Source organism: Salminus brasiliensis, chromosome 23 (assembly GCF_030463535.1).
Source record: "Salminus brasiliensis chromosome 23, fSalBra1.hap2, whole genome shotgun sequence".
In the NCBI taxonomy this organism is placed as follows: domain Eukaryota; kingdom Metazoa; phylum Chordata; class Actinopteri; order Characiformes; family Bryconidae; genus Salminus; species Salminus brasiliensis.
Genome location: NC_132900.1, coordinates 6998870 through 7011897, shown reverse-complemented (window position 1 = coordinate 7011897; position 13028 = coordinate 6998870). Strand labels below are relative to the sequence as shown.

General features: G+C 41.6%; 1 protein-coding gene across 2 annotated transcripts in view; it reads left to right on the top strand.

Annotated features, from left to right (window-relative positions):
• The first annotated feature begins 1083 nt into the window (after positions 1-1083).
• LOC140546032 (homer protein homolog 3) overlaps positions 1084-13028 on the top strand; it is a 40344-nt gene continuing 28399 nt past the window's right edge. Inside the window, exons 1-2 of one of the 2 annotated variants that reach the window (XM_072669150.1) lie at positions 1084-1357; positions 3543-3592. In XM_072669150.1, the coding sequence (XP_072525251.1) occupies positions 1352-1357; positions 3543-3592 (56 nt within the window). In that variant the 5' untranslated portion in view covers positions 1084-1351. Of the gene's footprint in view, positions 1577-3542; positions 3593-13028 lie in introns of both variants that reach the window. The other variant, XM_072669151.1, reaches the window with a different exon arrangement.

The window sequence follows — 13028 nt, the reverse complement described above, 5'->3', positions numbered from 1 at the left end:
TGTAGGGACGAAGGCTGAGCTTTGCAGCAGCTTGGAAAACCTGCACTACACTCATTCAGAGCTGCAGTGACATGTTTCATGTGATCCTATCTTTGTTTTACTGTATCAGATGTAAACTAGCTTTGATGCGTTGTGGCCTTAAATGAAGCCTGAAGCAATGTTTGATTTTGCTCTACTGTATCCAGCCTGAATTACACCCGAATCAGTTTTTTGCTTTTGCAGTAATCCGGAATGAACCAGGCCAGAATCCAACAGTTTTCAGTCTAAATCAAGCCAGACTAACTTTTACTGTGTCTGGTCTGAATCAGGCCAGTATGCATTTATTTACTTACTTGCTTTTTAGTGCATCCAGTCTGAATTAGATCCGAATCAGCTTTGGACATGTTTCTGTATACACTTTGAAATAGGCCTGATTTTTAGATTTTGATTTAGTGTATCCAGTCTGCAAAAGATCTGAATCCGATTTAGACTTTAGACTGGAGAATGTCCTCATCAATCCATTTTACAGTGCCAGTCTCAAACTAGGCAAATCATTGTTTTGCCCTAAAGGTGTAATATTGTTTTACTATATCCAGTATGAATTTGACCTGAATCAAGGATAATAGAAAACCATATATACAGTATGTTCTCTTGTTTGGGTCTAAATCAATTGTTTGATAAATATTTAGGTTTAATTCATTCTGGAATAGTTAAATTATACTTCACCTTTATTTTACAGTCTGAAATTAGGCCTGAATCAGTGGCTTGATTTTATTTGTAGTATTTGGCTTGCTTTTTTATTTATTTCTATTTAGTTTTAGTGACTCTGAGTAACAGCAGGCTCATCCATAATCCACAGGCAGGTGAAGGCGGCTCATTAGCACATCCTGCTCAACCTCGCTGCCATAATGCCTTCATGAGCAGCGGATCGATATATTCAGAGAGAAACGCTAGAGGGCAGGAGGTGTTTGGATCCACCGCTCTGAATCTCCGGGCCTCGTTGGCAATGGTCCCCAGCTGCAGCGGCTGCTAGCTCTGTCCAGCAGGGGGCGTCCGAGCGCCTTTAAAAGGCGGCGACGGAGCCGCGGCGCTTCGCCTGAACACGACGGCAAAGCCGGGGAAGCGAGTTGAGAAGTCCCGCGGTGCTGCGAAACGAGTGGGGGAAAGCAGGAGTTTGGCTCCACAGCGCTTCCAGGAGGGTATTTCTTACTGAATCCAGCGGGGGAGGGGGGGGACCTGTGCAGCTGACCGGAAGGTTACTGAAGTGCAGCCAAACAGAAAAGACCGAAAAGAGGGGGAAATCTCGAAGAAGTGCCCACAAGATGTTCAGCATTCCCCTCCGCGTTGCTGCTCAGGGTGGGCTCGCAGCTTCATGTGTGTGAGTGTCGTTAGTCTACGTGCAGCGTCCAGCTCTCCATGCGCAGAAAGCGCCCTCCTGCCACTTGCAGTGAGGTCCTCCACTAAAGCGCCTACAGGAGTGTTGGGCTCTGCGTTTTTCTGCAGCTTCACTGTGGTGGTCCCTCTCTGAGAGGAGGAGGAGGAGGAGGGGGGCGAGGGAAGACAGAGTTAACAGATCTTGTGTTTTCAACGAAATGGGGTAAGTGGCTTGATGTGGCAACTGGACCCACTTACTGTGTGGCAACACTGGAGAACTTGTTGGAGCTCAGTAAACCGTGCATGCCTCCAGCATGTGACATGCCACTGTTTTGGGGGTCAGGCTTGTTGAGCTGGAGAGACAGACTGGGGGGTCTGAGTGTAGACCCCCTGAGTGTAGGAGTTTAGTGAGGACAGGTTTAAGTCGGGTAAAGTTGGTTGAACTGTTTTTATGGCTGGACATGGTGTAAGTGGGATTCTTGTACTGGGTCACTGCAGTGTTAGGGTGGCTAATGATGACCCATAACTTAAAAGCCATGCAAATGAGGCCAGACTAAACTTTCAGTCTTCTTGCATAGTGATATTTATCTGATGTTTCTTAAATCTTGATCTTTCTTCTGTAAAACAGTATTTTAAAAAAATCCTTGTTCATGTTAATTGTCTTTCCTATGTTATTTATATATATATATATATATATATATATATATATATATATATATATATATATATATAAATAAAATAAAATGTTGAGACTGTCTATTCAACGTTTGTATCCCATTAGCCACCACAATGGTGGAATGACCCTTTAATGGGATCCATTAGATGGGGTATCATATGCTAGTATTGATTTTTTACAGTATTTCATTTCTCATTTAGAATGAATACACTAGAATACAGCAAATAAACTGGAGTATACAAGCGTATAAGCCCGACCGGACGCATTAGATATTATTAGTTACTATGCTGTTACTATAGTATGTATGTACGTATGTTTGTATGCCGTAGGCCATCAGTGGTGAAGCCATTCTTTTGTTAAATTTTTCACTAATACTTTTCTACTATAAATAAAATATTTAAAAAAAATAACTACTATAGTGTAAATTAGATATTTTAGTATGGGAGAATGATCTAGGCATTTATTTGTTCAATTACCTATGAAGAATAAGTGGGTTTTTTTATTTGTTTTTTTAAAGCTTTATATATTTAAAAATGGCGTGTCTAGTTTAGTTGAACTATTTTAGGGTAGATTCATGTCTTATGGGGCAGTGAGTTAGATATTGTAGTATGCCTAAAAGATGATGCCATTTGTTTCACTTTCTCACAATTTATTTTGATCATATACTTTAAATATTTAATTTAAGATATTTATTAATATAGTTATTCAGTATATTATAATGAGATTTCTAACTAGTTGAAGTATTTTTGGGGGCTTCATAGATTGTGGGACTGTCAAAGAGAGATGATAGTGGGTGAAAAGACATTCTGTGCATCTTTTCTAATACAATTCTTTAAAATTTAAATAATAACAATATAATTTAATAATATCATTTAAATATTTAAAAATAACTTTTCTAATTTAGAACTATTTTAATAAAACTGTGGTATGAGTTTGTTTTATGTGATCGTATATTAGGGATTACAGTATGGCTGAATCTTCTGTTCAGTTTACCCTGAAAATAGTGGTTTTGAATCCGCCTGTTTACAGTCTTTTATACTCCTGTATTATGCAGTAGTATGCATTTTGAGTATAGCCATTGAGCTAAAAAAGTGGAATAAAGAAGTACTAACTAAGGTATCCTGTGTACACAACGAACTGTAATACCTGAATCTGCCCTAGGTGGCAAAAAGAATATTAATATGAGCATCTTTGTGTTTTTATTGCATGTGTATAAATGTCAGCCCTGTGGTCTCTATGTAAATGGGTCACTTGTAGATTCTGGAGTATAGTAGCTATATTTGGAGGAACAGACAGGGAGGAGACCCAAGTTAAAAGTATGTTTTATTAATTAATTGGTTAGTGTCGGCATAAGGGCACTCATGAGTAATGTTTTATTCAGTAAGATGAGACACAGCTGCGGTTTAGCCCATTCTGATTGGAGGAATTCTGTTGTGAAGCAGTTCTGCTACTTTTCTTTGAGTTCAGAATTGCCTGTCCTCCTAATATCTTCTTCTGCTTATTCCAATTGCAGAAAAGGGTCTTCATCTGTCCAGTAAGAATGTTTCCGTCCCACAGAGAGAGGTGAGCAAGCCCCTACATTTGCACTGCTTTTCTGTTCTTGGTCCTCTGTTTGTCGCAGGTTACGTTACATATGCCATTGAACCTTAACTTTGACGTTGAGCATGATCTAGTTATAAAATATTCACAGGTGTGCCATTTTCCAGCCTGAACTGGGCCAAGTTCAGATTTTCAGATGTATTTTTAACTGTAGTAATAAATTAGGTTATATGTGCTCGGACTGGAGAGTCTCATCCCAGACAGTGTGGTCTTATCTCTAGCTCTAGCACAGCTCCACCAGAAGGTCAAGGGATCTGATGGAGAAGTTCAGCATTGTTTATTTCAGCCTCTACGCTATACTTTCAATACTAACACAGCCGGTGGCCGTCGTATTTGAAACGCCTGTTTTGCAGCTGCAGTCATTGGCCGGTTTATTAAAAAGATTTAGACACACTTAGTGAGTTTACAGTTACTGACTGTCTGTCAGCCTGTCTGTTTGTCTGCTGCACAGTTCATCAGCTGCCCTTTCCCTTGACCAAGGCTAGCGTTTTAAACACTGTGTATACCAGCTGGCCTGGCCACTTTATTAGAAACCCCTGCCTTGTTGATGCACCTTAATTTAAGTGTGCAAACTCGGGGGCGGTCCTTTGCACTGGGCAAAAGGAAAGGGCCCCCCAATTGCAAATTTGACGTATGTGCTGATGCTAAATGACGTACTTAGAAATAGAAGTATATTTAAAAAATTACTATTTTTTATGTCTGTAGCAATAGTGATTTTCTGGAATGTCAACACAGCCCCACCCCAAGACATGCAATTAATACACACACTAGCGAACAGGGGCAAGGAATCTCCCCAACCACCTAATCACCAGTAGAGCAATTAAGGGTTAGGGCACCTCTGATTGCTTAGGTATTCCTCAGCCTCCCACCCCCACTTCCTGCCAGTCCAGGAAGTCAAACCGCCCATCCGTTCCAAAACTGGTGTCTTTAGCCTTAAGGCAGTGTTGTTCAACCCTGGTCCTGGAGACTCCCTGCTTTAACACAACCCACTACAACTCTTGTGGTTTGTTGGATCAGGTGTTTTGGGAGCATTGAAAGCACTAAATTGTGCAGGACAGGGTTCCTCCTGGACTAAGGACCACAGCTGCTCCCCAAAAAGAGCTTGTGGAGTAGAGAGGATTAAGGACCTTGCTAAAGGGCCCAACAGTGGCAGCTTAGTGAACTTGATTATTGAACCTACAACCCTGTGATCAATAATGTTCTCTAGTCAGTACAGAGTGTTTGTTAGTATGGAAGTCACATACACACGAATAGAACTTGAGGAGGAACCCATTCCTGCCTAGGGTCCTCCGCCACCGCATCTCCACTTGTGCCTGTGCCATGTCAGTGTTACGTCCACCATTTAGCTAATGTCTGCTTATTGATAGTCATTTTCCATTGGTCAATGGGGTAGGGTGGGATTGATGGACCGTGAAGCAGCAGACGGGCTACAGCCAGTCTTCAGAAAGTATGAATCTTCTCTAAGGTGCACTGCAGCTTCTGAAGACCTGAGTTAATTAGATCCGTCTTCCTTGGAGCTGTCAAGGTGTGAAAAGAGGGCCGGAACGATTGAGTCATGAAAACACTTGGCCTAATTCCTGTTTGCGAACAGCGCCTGTCGTCCTTTAAATTCTTTAGGAGTATATTTTGCTTCTCGGTAGACAAGGAGGTATGTCATGGCATTTTAAAGTTGAAGAAGATATTGTTGTGGTGTGTACAGTATAATACAGTATGGCTGTGTGTTGGTAAGAACCTGCCGATTTGACACATATCACGATACAGGAATTAAGATTCAGCAAAATATTGCAAATTTCTTTAAGGTCATATTCCTAGAAGTATATAACCCTAACAACAGCCCTAACAACAGCCATCCATTATATGGGGCACTTCCGCGTAGTGCACATTTCCACTCTAGATGCGCAAGATTACAACATTGTTAGCAGTTATTTATATTCATAAATATTAATATATAATATATTAATTTTATTTATTTCTTTATTTATTTCTTTATTTATTTTTCAGAATAAAGTTGAAATGTTCAGTTTTTTTTATTTCATCCAACCGATTGGCAAAGGGAGAGTGCGGAAATGCGTAATACGCTGAGATAGCCGATATTGGGGGTGGCTGTTGTTGGGGGACTAACTGGCATGGCATGGCATGGCTTATCTTAGCTTAGCTTAGCTTAGATCCGTTAACATCTTGCACACTACAGCACGTACCATGTTCCAGCGGACTGAGGTTCAAATTACACACATTTTGAGAAGAAAGACCCTTATCTGAGAGCACAAACTTGAGTGAATGGTCTTCACAGAGCTCAGATCATGAAAGAGCCTTAGCTTAATCTAGTTCATGGGAACCGTGAAGGGATTGGATGGGGCCTAATTTCGCTACGACTGTGTTGAGTTAAAATCTGGCAGACTGGTTCATCCAGGTTTCATAACGGTTCCTTTTTTATTCAGAATGACGCAACTAGTTTGCTATAGTTTATAAACTCACAGCTAATATCTATTTTAAGAGTTTTCGCAGGAATATAATCTGTACATCTGAGGTTTGACCTGCTAATAACGACATTTCTGTCGACTGGTTGAGTGCTATAACCAGCGTGTGGCAAATCACTTACAGTGGTGTCCCAGCAGTGGCATTGCAGTCCGATTTGGAATGTAGCTTGTAGGCTAAATCTGGTGTCCACATACAAATGCTAATTGCTTTGTGTAATTGTGTCGGTGGTATGAATTATGCTGCTAATATATCCTGCATTTTCCAGCAGCACTTGAGTCCTAAAAGAAGATTTATGTGGAAGATGGTCTCTTTATGTTGTTTGTATCGTTTATAGCAGTAATTGCTTTATTACTGCTATTATTATCTGGAAATTAGTCTGTGGAAACTGATACAGATAAGCAATGGTGAAGGAAACCTGCACACCAATTCAAGATGGACAGTGGTTTCAGCGCACCATTATTTTTGATCAATTTGATTGGTTTTCGATGTTTTTTTTTTTTATAAATACAGTGAATACACTGTAATGTTAATGGAACTTGTTTAGACAGCAGCTGACCGCAACATTTCAGGCTTTTTTTTTTTGCATTTATATATTTTTTTTAAACATAGAGTTTGATTTGGGGCATAAAATGAGCGCATACTTCACTGAAAATTATTATAATCGATTGTAATTTAAAAAAAAAAAATGCAGTTAACACACAGCTTTAGATGAAGGGTGACATGGTATGTATCATCATAAAAACAAGCATTTTGCATTCTTACATGACTTCTTTCAAACCTCTTCCAGTAAGCTCTTCCATGTAATTGACCACTGTTCCAATTGGTAAGCCTGTATTGTGTAAACGTAGGGTTGCAGTGGTACACCGGTTTTAGCTATACCATGGTATGAAAATTGATGGTTATCATATCATGTACATTTGCTTAATACCTGTATTGGGGGGAAAATGCAAAAAAATCAAACCGTTTTCTTTGAGTTTTAAAAAACAAAAAATAAATTGAAAATAATCAGCAGATAAATCCTTAATGACAATAATCAGCTTTTGTATTTATTCATTTTAAAAATTTTACATCTTTCATTTTTAAAAAATGGTTTAACTGTAGTAAATATTTTGTGTAACCAACAATGAATTAGCATAAATGGGAGGGGCTAACATGCTGGATTTTGTGACATCACTCACAAAATGGTCTCAAAATGGGCTCATTTTGTTGCCTGTAGTGTTTATGTGAAACTTCAACAGCGTTTGCACATTACCTCATACTCCTGTAGTAAAATAAACAAAAAGAAAATTTTGCTTCAGTGAAATGGGCCCTTTAATTTGAGCTTATTATTATGGTACAACAATAAACAGCTGGTTTCATAGGTCTTGGTTGTTACTCTTGTAAAAAGACCATAGTTCATTTTTCTTTAAATGTTCATCTTTGTGTAAATGCTTGTGTATGTGTAGGTTTCTAAGTGTGTTTGAAAGTATGAAGTGTGTGTGTGAGAGTGTGTAAAACAGTATTTTCTGCTCCAGTTTCTGAATGCTGGAGCAACTGGCCAGACCACAGAGGGCTTACAGCCCTTCTCCCTCTCACTGGTGCAGTTTCAGTCATACTGACTGGCAACCTCAATGTCTGTGAAACCTCTTGAGCATTGTCCTCCTGTACAGTGCTGCCATTGCAGTGAATGTAAACACATCTGCAGCTCTGAGCTCACACCGGCATTGTTAAACAGAATAATGAGAGTGGAAATTATCTCTCCGGCCTTATTGTAAAATTTTGTGGACCGTTTGGAGCATAGCGCTGACCAGTTGAGGAAAACGATGGCATGTGTGGCAGTATAGCACATAAGCCCTCTGGAGCAGTGGTTCCCAACACCTCCTTCTCTAATGCCTTACCATCAACTTAGGAAGCCCAGAGTTTTGGCCTCCTGATCACGTTTCAGACCAGTTGGACCATGTCAAGCGGATAATTCAGAGAATAATCTAGTACTGTATATTAAGATAATCCTTTTTTGTATTAGTCCCGCAGGGGGGAAATTCTCAGTGTCACAGCAGAAAGGGATAGCAAGACACTCGGTTACAATAAATGTAGATAAATAATTTACAGTATATACACAAAATAAGAATTTATAAATAAATTTTTATTTTATATTTATAATAAATAAGAATTTAAAAAGCAATAACAATATTATTTACAGCAAATGACTCTTAATTGCACGGGGGGGGGGGGGGTATCGCACATAGTATTTTTGCATTTTGGGATCTCTGTTCCCTGAGCATGTGTGTGTAGTTAAGTGTGTGTGTATGTGGTCCGCTGGAAGAAGTGCTGGTTGTGCAGTCTGACGGCAGCAGGAAGGAAGGACCTGCGATACTGCTCCTTCACACACTTGGGGTGCAGCAGCCTGTCACTAAAGGAGCTGCCAGAGTCTCATGCATGGGGTGGGAGCTTGGCTGTCATCCTCCTGTCTCCCACCACCTGTACTGGGTCTAAGAAGCACCCCAGGACAGAGCCCGCCCTCTTTGAGTTTGTCCAGTCTTTTCTTATCTGCCGTCAAGATGCTACTTTCCCAGCAGACCACTCCATAAAAGATGGCAGATGCCACCACTGTGTCGAAGAAAGTCCTCAGGAGTGCTCCCTGCACTCCAAAGGACCTCAGTCTCCTTAGTAGGTAGAGTCTGCTCTGGCCTTTCTTGAAGAGTGCAGCAGTGTTGACTGACCAGTCCAGTTTGTTGTTCAGATGAACACCCAGGTATTTATAAGAATCCACTCTCTCGATGTTCATACTCTGGATGTTCACTGATGGAGGGGGGTGTCTGCACCTGCGGAAATCCACCACCAGTTGGTCAGTGACTCAATCTGAACTAAGCCTGTCAATAGCCAGTGAAAACTGAGCAAAGTGCAGTTTTCGGGCAGTTATTGGAAGAAGCCTATGTATGGTAGCCTTCTGTATGCGCTGTTATACTCCCCTCCCACCTCCATGATCCCATCTTCCCACCCATGTTCTTACCCAAAGGTGTTTTTACACTGTTTTTATTTTGGGTCAGCGCAAGTGGTGGCATGAATCTGCTAGGTCTCCTAGGTAATACACGCTTTGGGGTGTGTTCAGTTTAGTTGAAGTTTGAAGGTGTGTAGTGTAGAATGCCCAGTTGTTTACTGTGCAATGGGCATTTATTTGTTCACTGAATGGGGACGTGCGAGAGACCCAGTTTATTTAAGCTCTGTAGTGTACCCAAAGGCTTACCAACCTAAACTAGGCTCTGAATGAGCTCACACACTTGCTCTTAAAAAAACACACAGTAGAAACATGGTCGTTCAATTCTACACCCTGATCATTTTCACTTACACCATAGAGGACCAGATATTTCCTTTCCATCTGCGGAATGACCACTAGGGGGTCTGTGGAAACAGGTTAAAAGGATGGCTAAATTGCTGTAGAATGGGCGGCCATATGTAAATGTGTTCATGATCATGACATCACAACCATGGACTGGAGGGGGGGTTGGACAGCTAAGAAAATTCCAGTTTTCCATGATGTGGTTCTTTTAAAATGACTGATAAATGCCAGATGATGTGACTTCTGACAGATGTGGGAAAAGCAGAGGGACAACACAAAGCGAGGTGTGTGTGTGTGTGTGTTGCTCCCTTCCCCCAGGAGAAAGTGGCCCTGTGGAATTCTGTGAATCCAGGCCGCGCTATTCCAGGCTGTTGGCTCCAGTGGTGAGGTGGCGTCGCTGGGACGCTGCTGGTGTTGTAATCATCCCTGACATTTGTCTGTGCGTGTGTGTGCGCGTGTGTGCGTGCGTGCGTGTGTGTGTGTGTGTGTGTGTGTGCGCGCTGGTGTTGTAAAGTTCTGGGAGACACCAATCTGGATTAGGCAGATACAAGGAATATTGAACTCCTACTGTAATCCTGATGTGGCACAATGCAGTGTGTGTCTGTGTATTCACACAACTTGAAAAACCTTCACTCGTCATGGTAATAATTGTCATATTGTACACAGTGCAGAGGTTTCTGCTGATAGGAGACCTTCCTATCAGCAGAAATCCAGATTCATCAGACCAGGCAATGTTTTTACAGTTGTCAGCTGTCCAGTTTTGGTGAGCCTGTAGCTCATCCCAGTTGTACAGGCCGGTGGTCTCGCTTTTTTTTTTTTTGGCCTTTTGCAAAGACTGTAGAGACTGTTGTTCTGAAAATCCCAGGAGATCAGCAGTTTTTACACCACTTCTTAAACTACTTCTGACACCAACAATCACGCCTCACTCAAAATCACTGGGAGCACAATTTTCACCCTTCTGATGGCTGATAAGAACATTCCTGAAGCTGCTGCCCCTTATCTATGTGATTTTATGACTTGCAGTGCTGACACACAATTGGCTGGTTGGGTAATTTCATGATTGATATTTCCAATGGAATGCTTAATAAAATGAATCCTACACTAGTGAACAGTACGCATGCTTGGTGGTCTCTTTGCATGTTCTTTAGAAGGACTGTGAGTTATTGTGCACAAATTCGTGGCAGGGTTCAGAGATCTGTTACATTTCTAACAGTAAGATCAATTTTTATAACCTCAAGCTATTAAATGCAATTTGTTGAATGGCGAGATTACTTCTTCATAGCAGGGTTGTTCCCTTGCACTGTTAATGGCATGGAGTTGCGGGACATGCCTGAGTCTGAACTAAAGATTGTTTTGAGTGAATGATTTCAGTCAGAGCCTCCAGCAAGGTTTTGTGGCAGACTGCTGAATGGATTCTGTGCTTATACTCCCACAATGGACCCGTTTTCTAGATCTATGAGGAATGCACAATAACAGTGTTCTTTGTGGTTATTGAATGGCCATGTATTGGTCAATTTGCCAAGATGACTCACAAGGCTGTTGACCAAGACATATTGTAAGTCTTACATTAAAAAAGGGACGTTAAAGAATCATGATCGGCTAATGGATGCATTCAGATGTTAGAAGAGTAATAAAAGCTAATTTTGCAGATGTACAGCTATAATACCGCCATGCATTAGTTTTAATAAAGAAATATGGGCAAGCTGGTCACCGAGGTGGTCATACTGGTTGACCAGTTTGCTCAAGCCGGTCATCCTGGTAGTCCAGTATGGTCAGGCTGGTTATTGTGGTCAACCAGTGTGGTCATACTGGTTAACCAACCTGGTCAGATTGGTCATGGTACCCTGGTTGGTCAACATACCCTATGCTTGTCAAATAAGTATAGGCATGTATAGTATGGTCAGGCTGGTCAATGAGCTTGGTCAGGTTGGTCATGCAGGTAGCCTATCAAAACCATCAATACCACATAAAAATAGCCTGTGCTGGTCAATAAGTATAGGCAAGGCCCAAGCTGGTGACTGGCCAGACTGGCCATACTGGTGCCCTATGTGGTCAGGTTGGTCGTGCTGGTCAACAAGCTTGGTCAGGTTGATCATGCTGATAGATTATCAAAACCATCAAACCTAGACAAAATTTGGTCAAGAAGTATAGGCGAAGCCCAAGCTGGTCGTCAAACTGGCCATACTTGTGGACCAGCGTGGCCAGGTCGGTCATTCTGTTTATGCTGGTTGATCAGCCTGGTCATGCTGGTCAACCAGCCTTGTCTTGCTGGTCCTGTTGATTGAGCAGCATGGTCCTGCCGGTCAACAAGCTTGGTCATACTGGTTGGCTACTTTGATCTGGGCGGTCATGCTGGTAGACCAGCTAAACCCTCAAAACACAAATAAAAATACACTCAATTTACCTCACTGTTTTATATTTGTGTGTGTGTGAGTGTGTGTGAGTGTGTGAGTGTGTGTGAGTGTGTGAGTGTGTGTGAGTGTGTGAGTGTGTGAGTGTGTGAGTGTGTGAGTGTGTGAGTGTGTGAGTGTGTGAGTGAGTGAGTGAGAGAGTGAGAGAGTATCAGTTCATTTGCGGCCCCCATCTCCAAAATACACTGGAGACCTTTAGCCTAAAAGTCTGCACGGCTTAATAGCAAATGTGAGCCCAGAAATCCAGAGTGGCTTCTTTGTGAAGGAATTACTGAAGCTGTCAGAGGGACAAAAGTCTCACATGTGTGTCTGCTTCTCATAAGGGTAGCAAGATAAACAATAATCAGGGATTTGCAAGGCCTAAAGACTGTGAACAATGATATCAGGGCCGTCTACCTTCCACCTTTCCTTTTCTCCTTTTCTGATTCCATTAGGATGCTTCCATATCCATCTCCTTGGCCCAGAGGGGGTTCCTCTCTTTATCTTCTGATGTGTAATAGCGACCTGACATTTCCCACTAGGTCTGGGCTAATCCCACTCCCTGTTGTCATTTACTTTTGATGAGGTTTGAAACTTCCCCAGTAAAGTCGGACAGAGCAACACTCATAGTGCTACAGCACTGAGACCTTCAAATATTTACCCTGTATCCAGGATACATGCATAACACTGTCATGCCAACCAAAAGCAGAACGGACAGAAATGACCTAGTCTAGAATTAATAGAGCGTGGGTTGTACATGGTTCTCCCCAGCATAGAAAGCTGGACTGTCCATGCTTTTTTATAATTGTTTTTTTTATAAATATAAAGAAAATCAGTCTGTTTATGGAAGCTTGTTTTGAACTTGTCATGGTTGTCGTTAGGTCTACACTATGTACGCAATGCCATGTAAGAACAATTTATGGATAAAAGAATGGATACAATTCTACACATGTAATAAGTCAAAAATAAGCCTAGGGCTCATGTGGTTCCCAGGAATGCCCACTACAATCACACTGGACTTCATCAGTGGAGTGTCTTTGTTGTTGAAGGGATGGAGTTACCTTTTTCATTTGCTGCACAGCATTATGGAAATCCACTGATTTGTGTCCGAGCTGTTACGTCAACATCCTTCCATTTCACAACAATAGCACTTGCTTACGGTTGACTGGGGCAGATCTAGCAGGGCAGACATTTCACAAATTGAGTGGCATCCTAA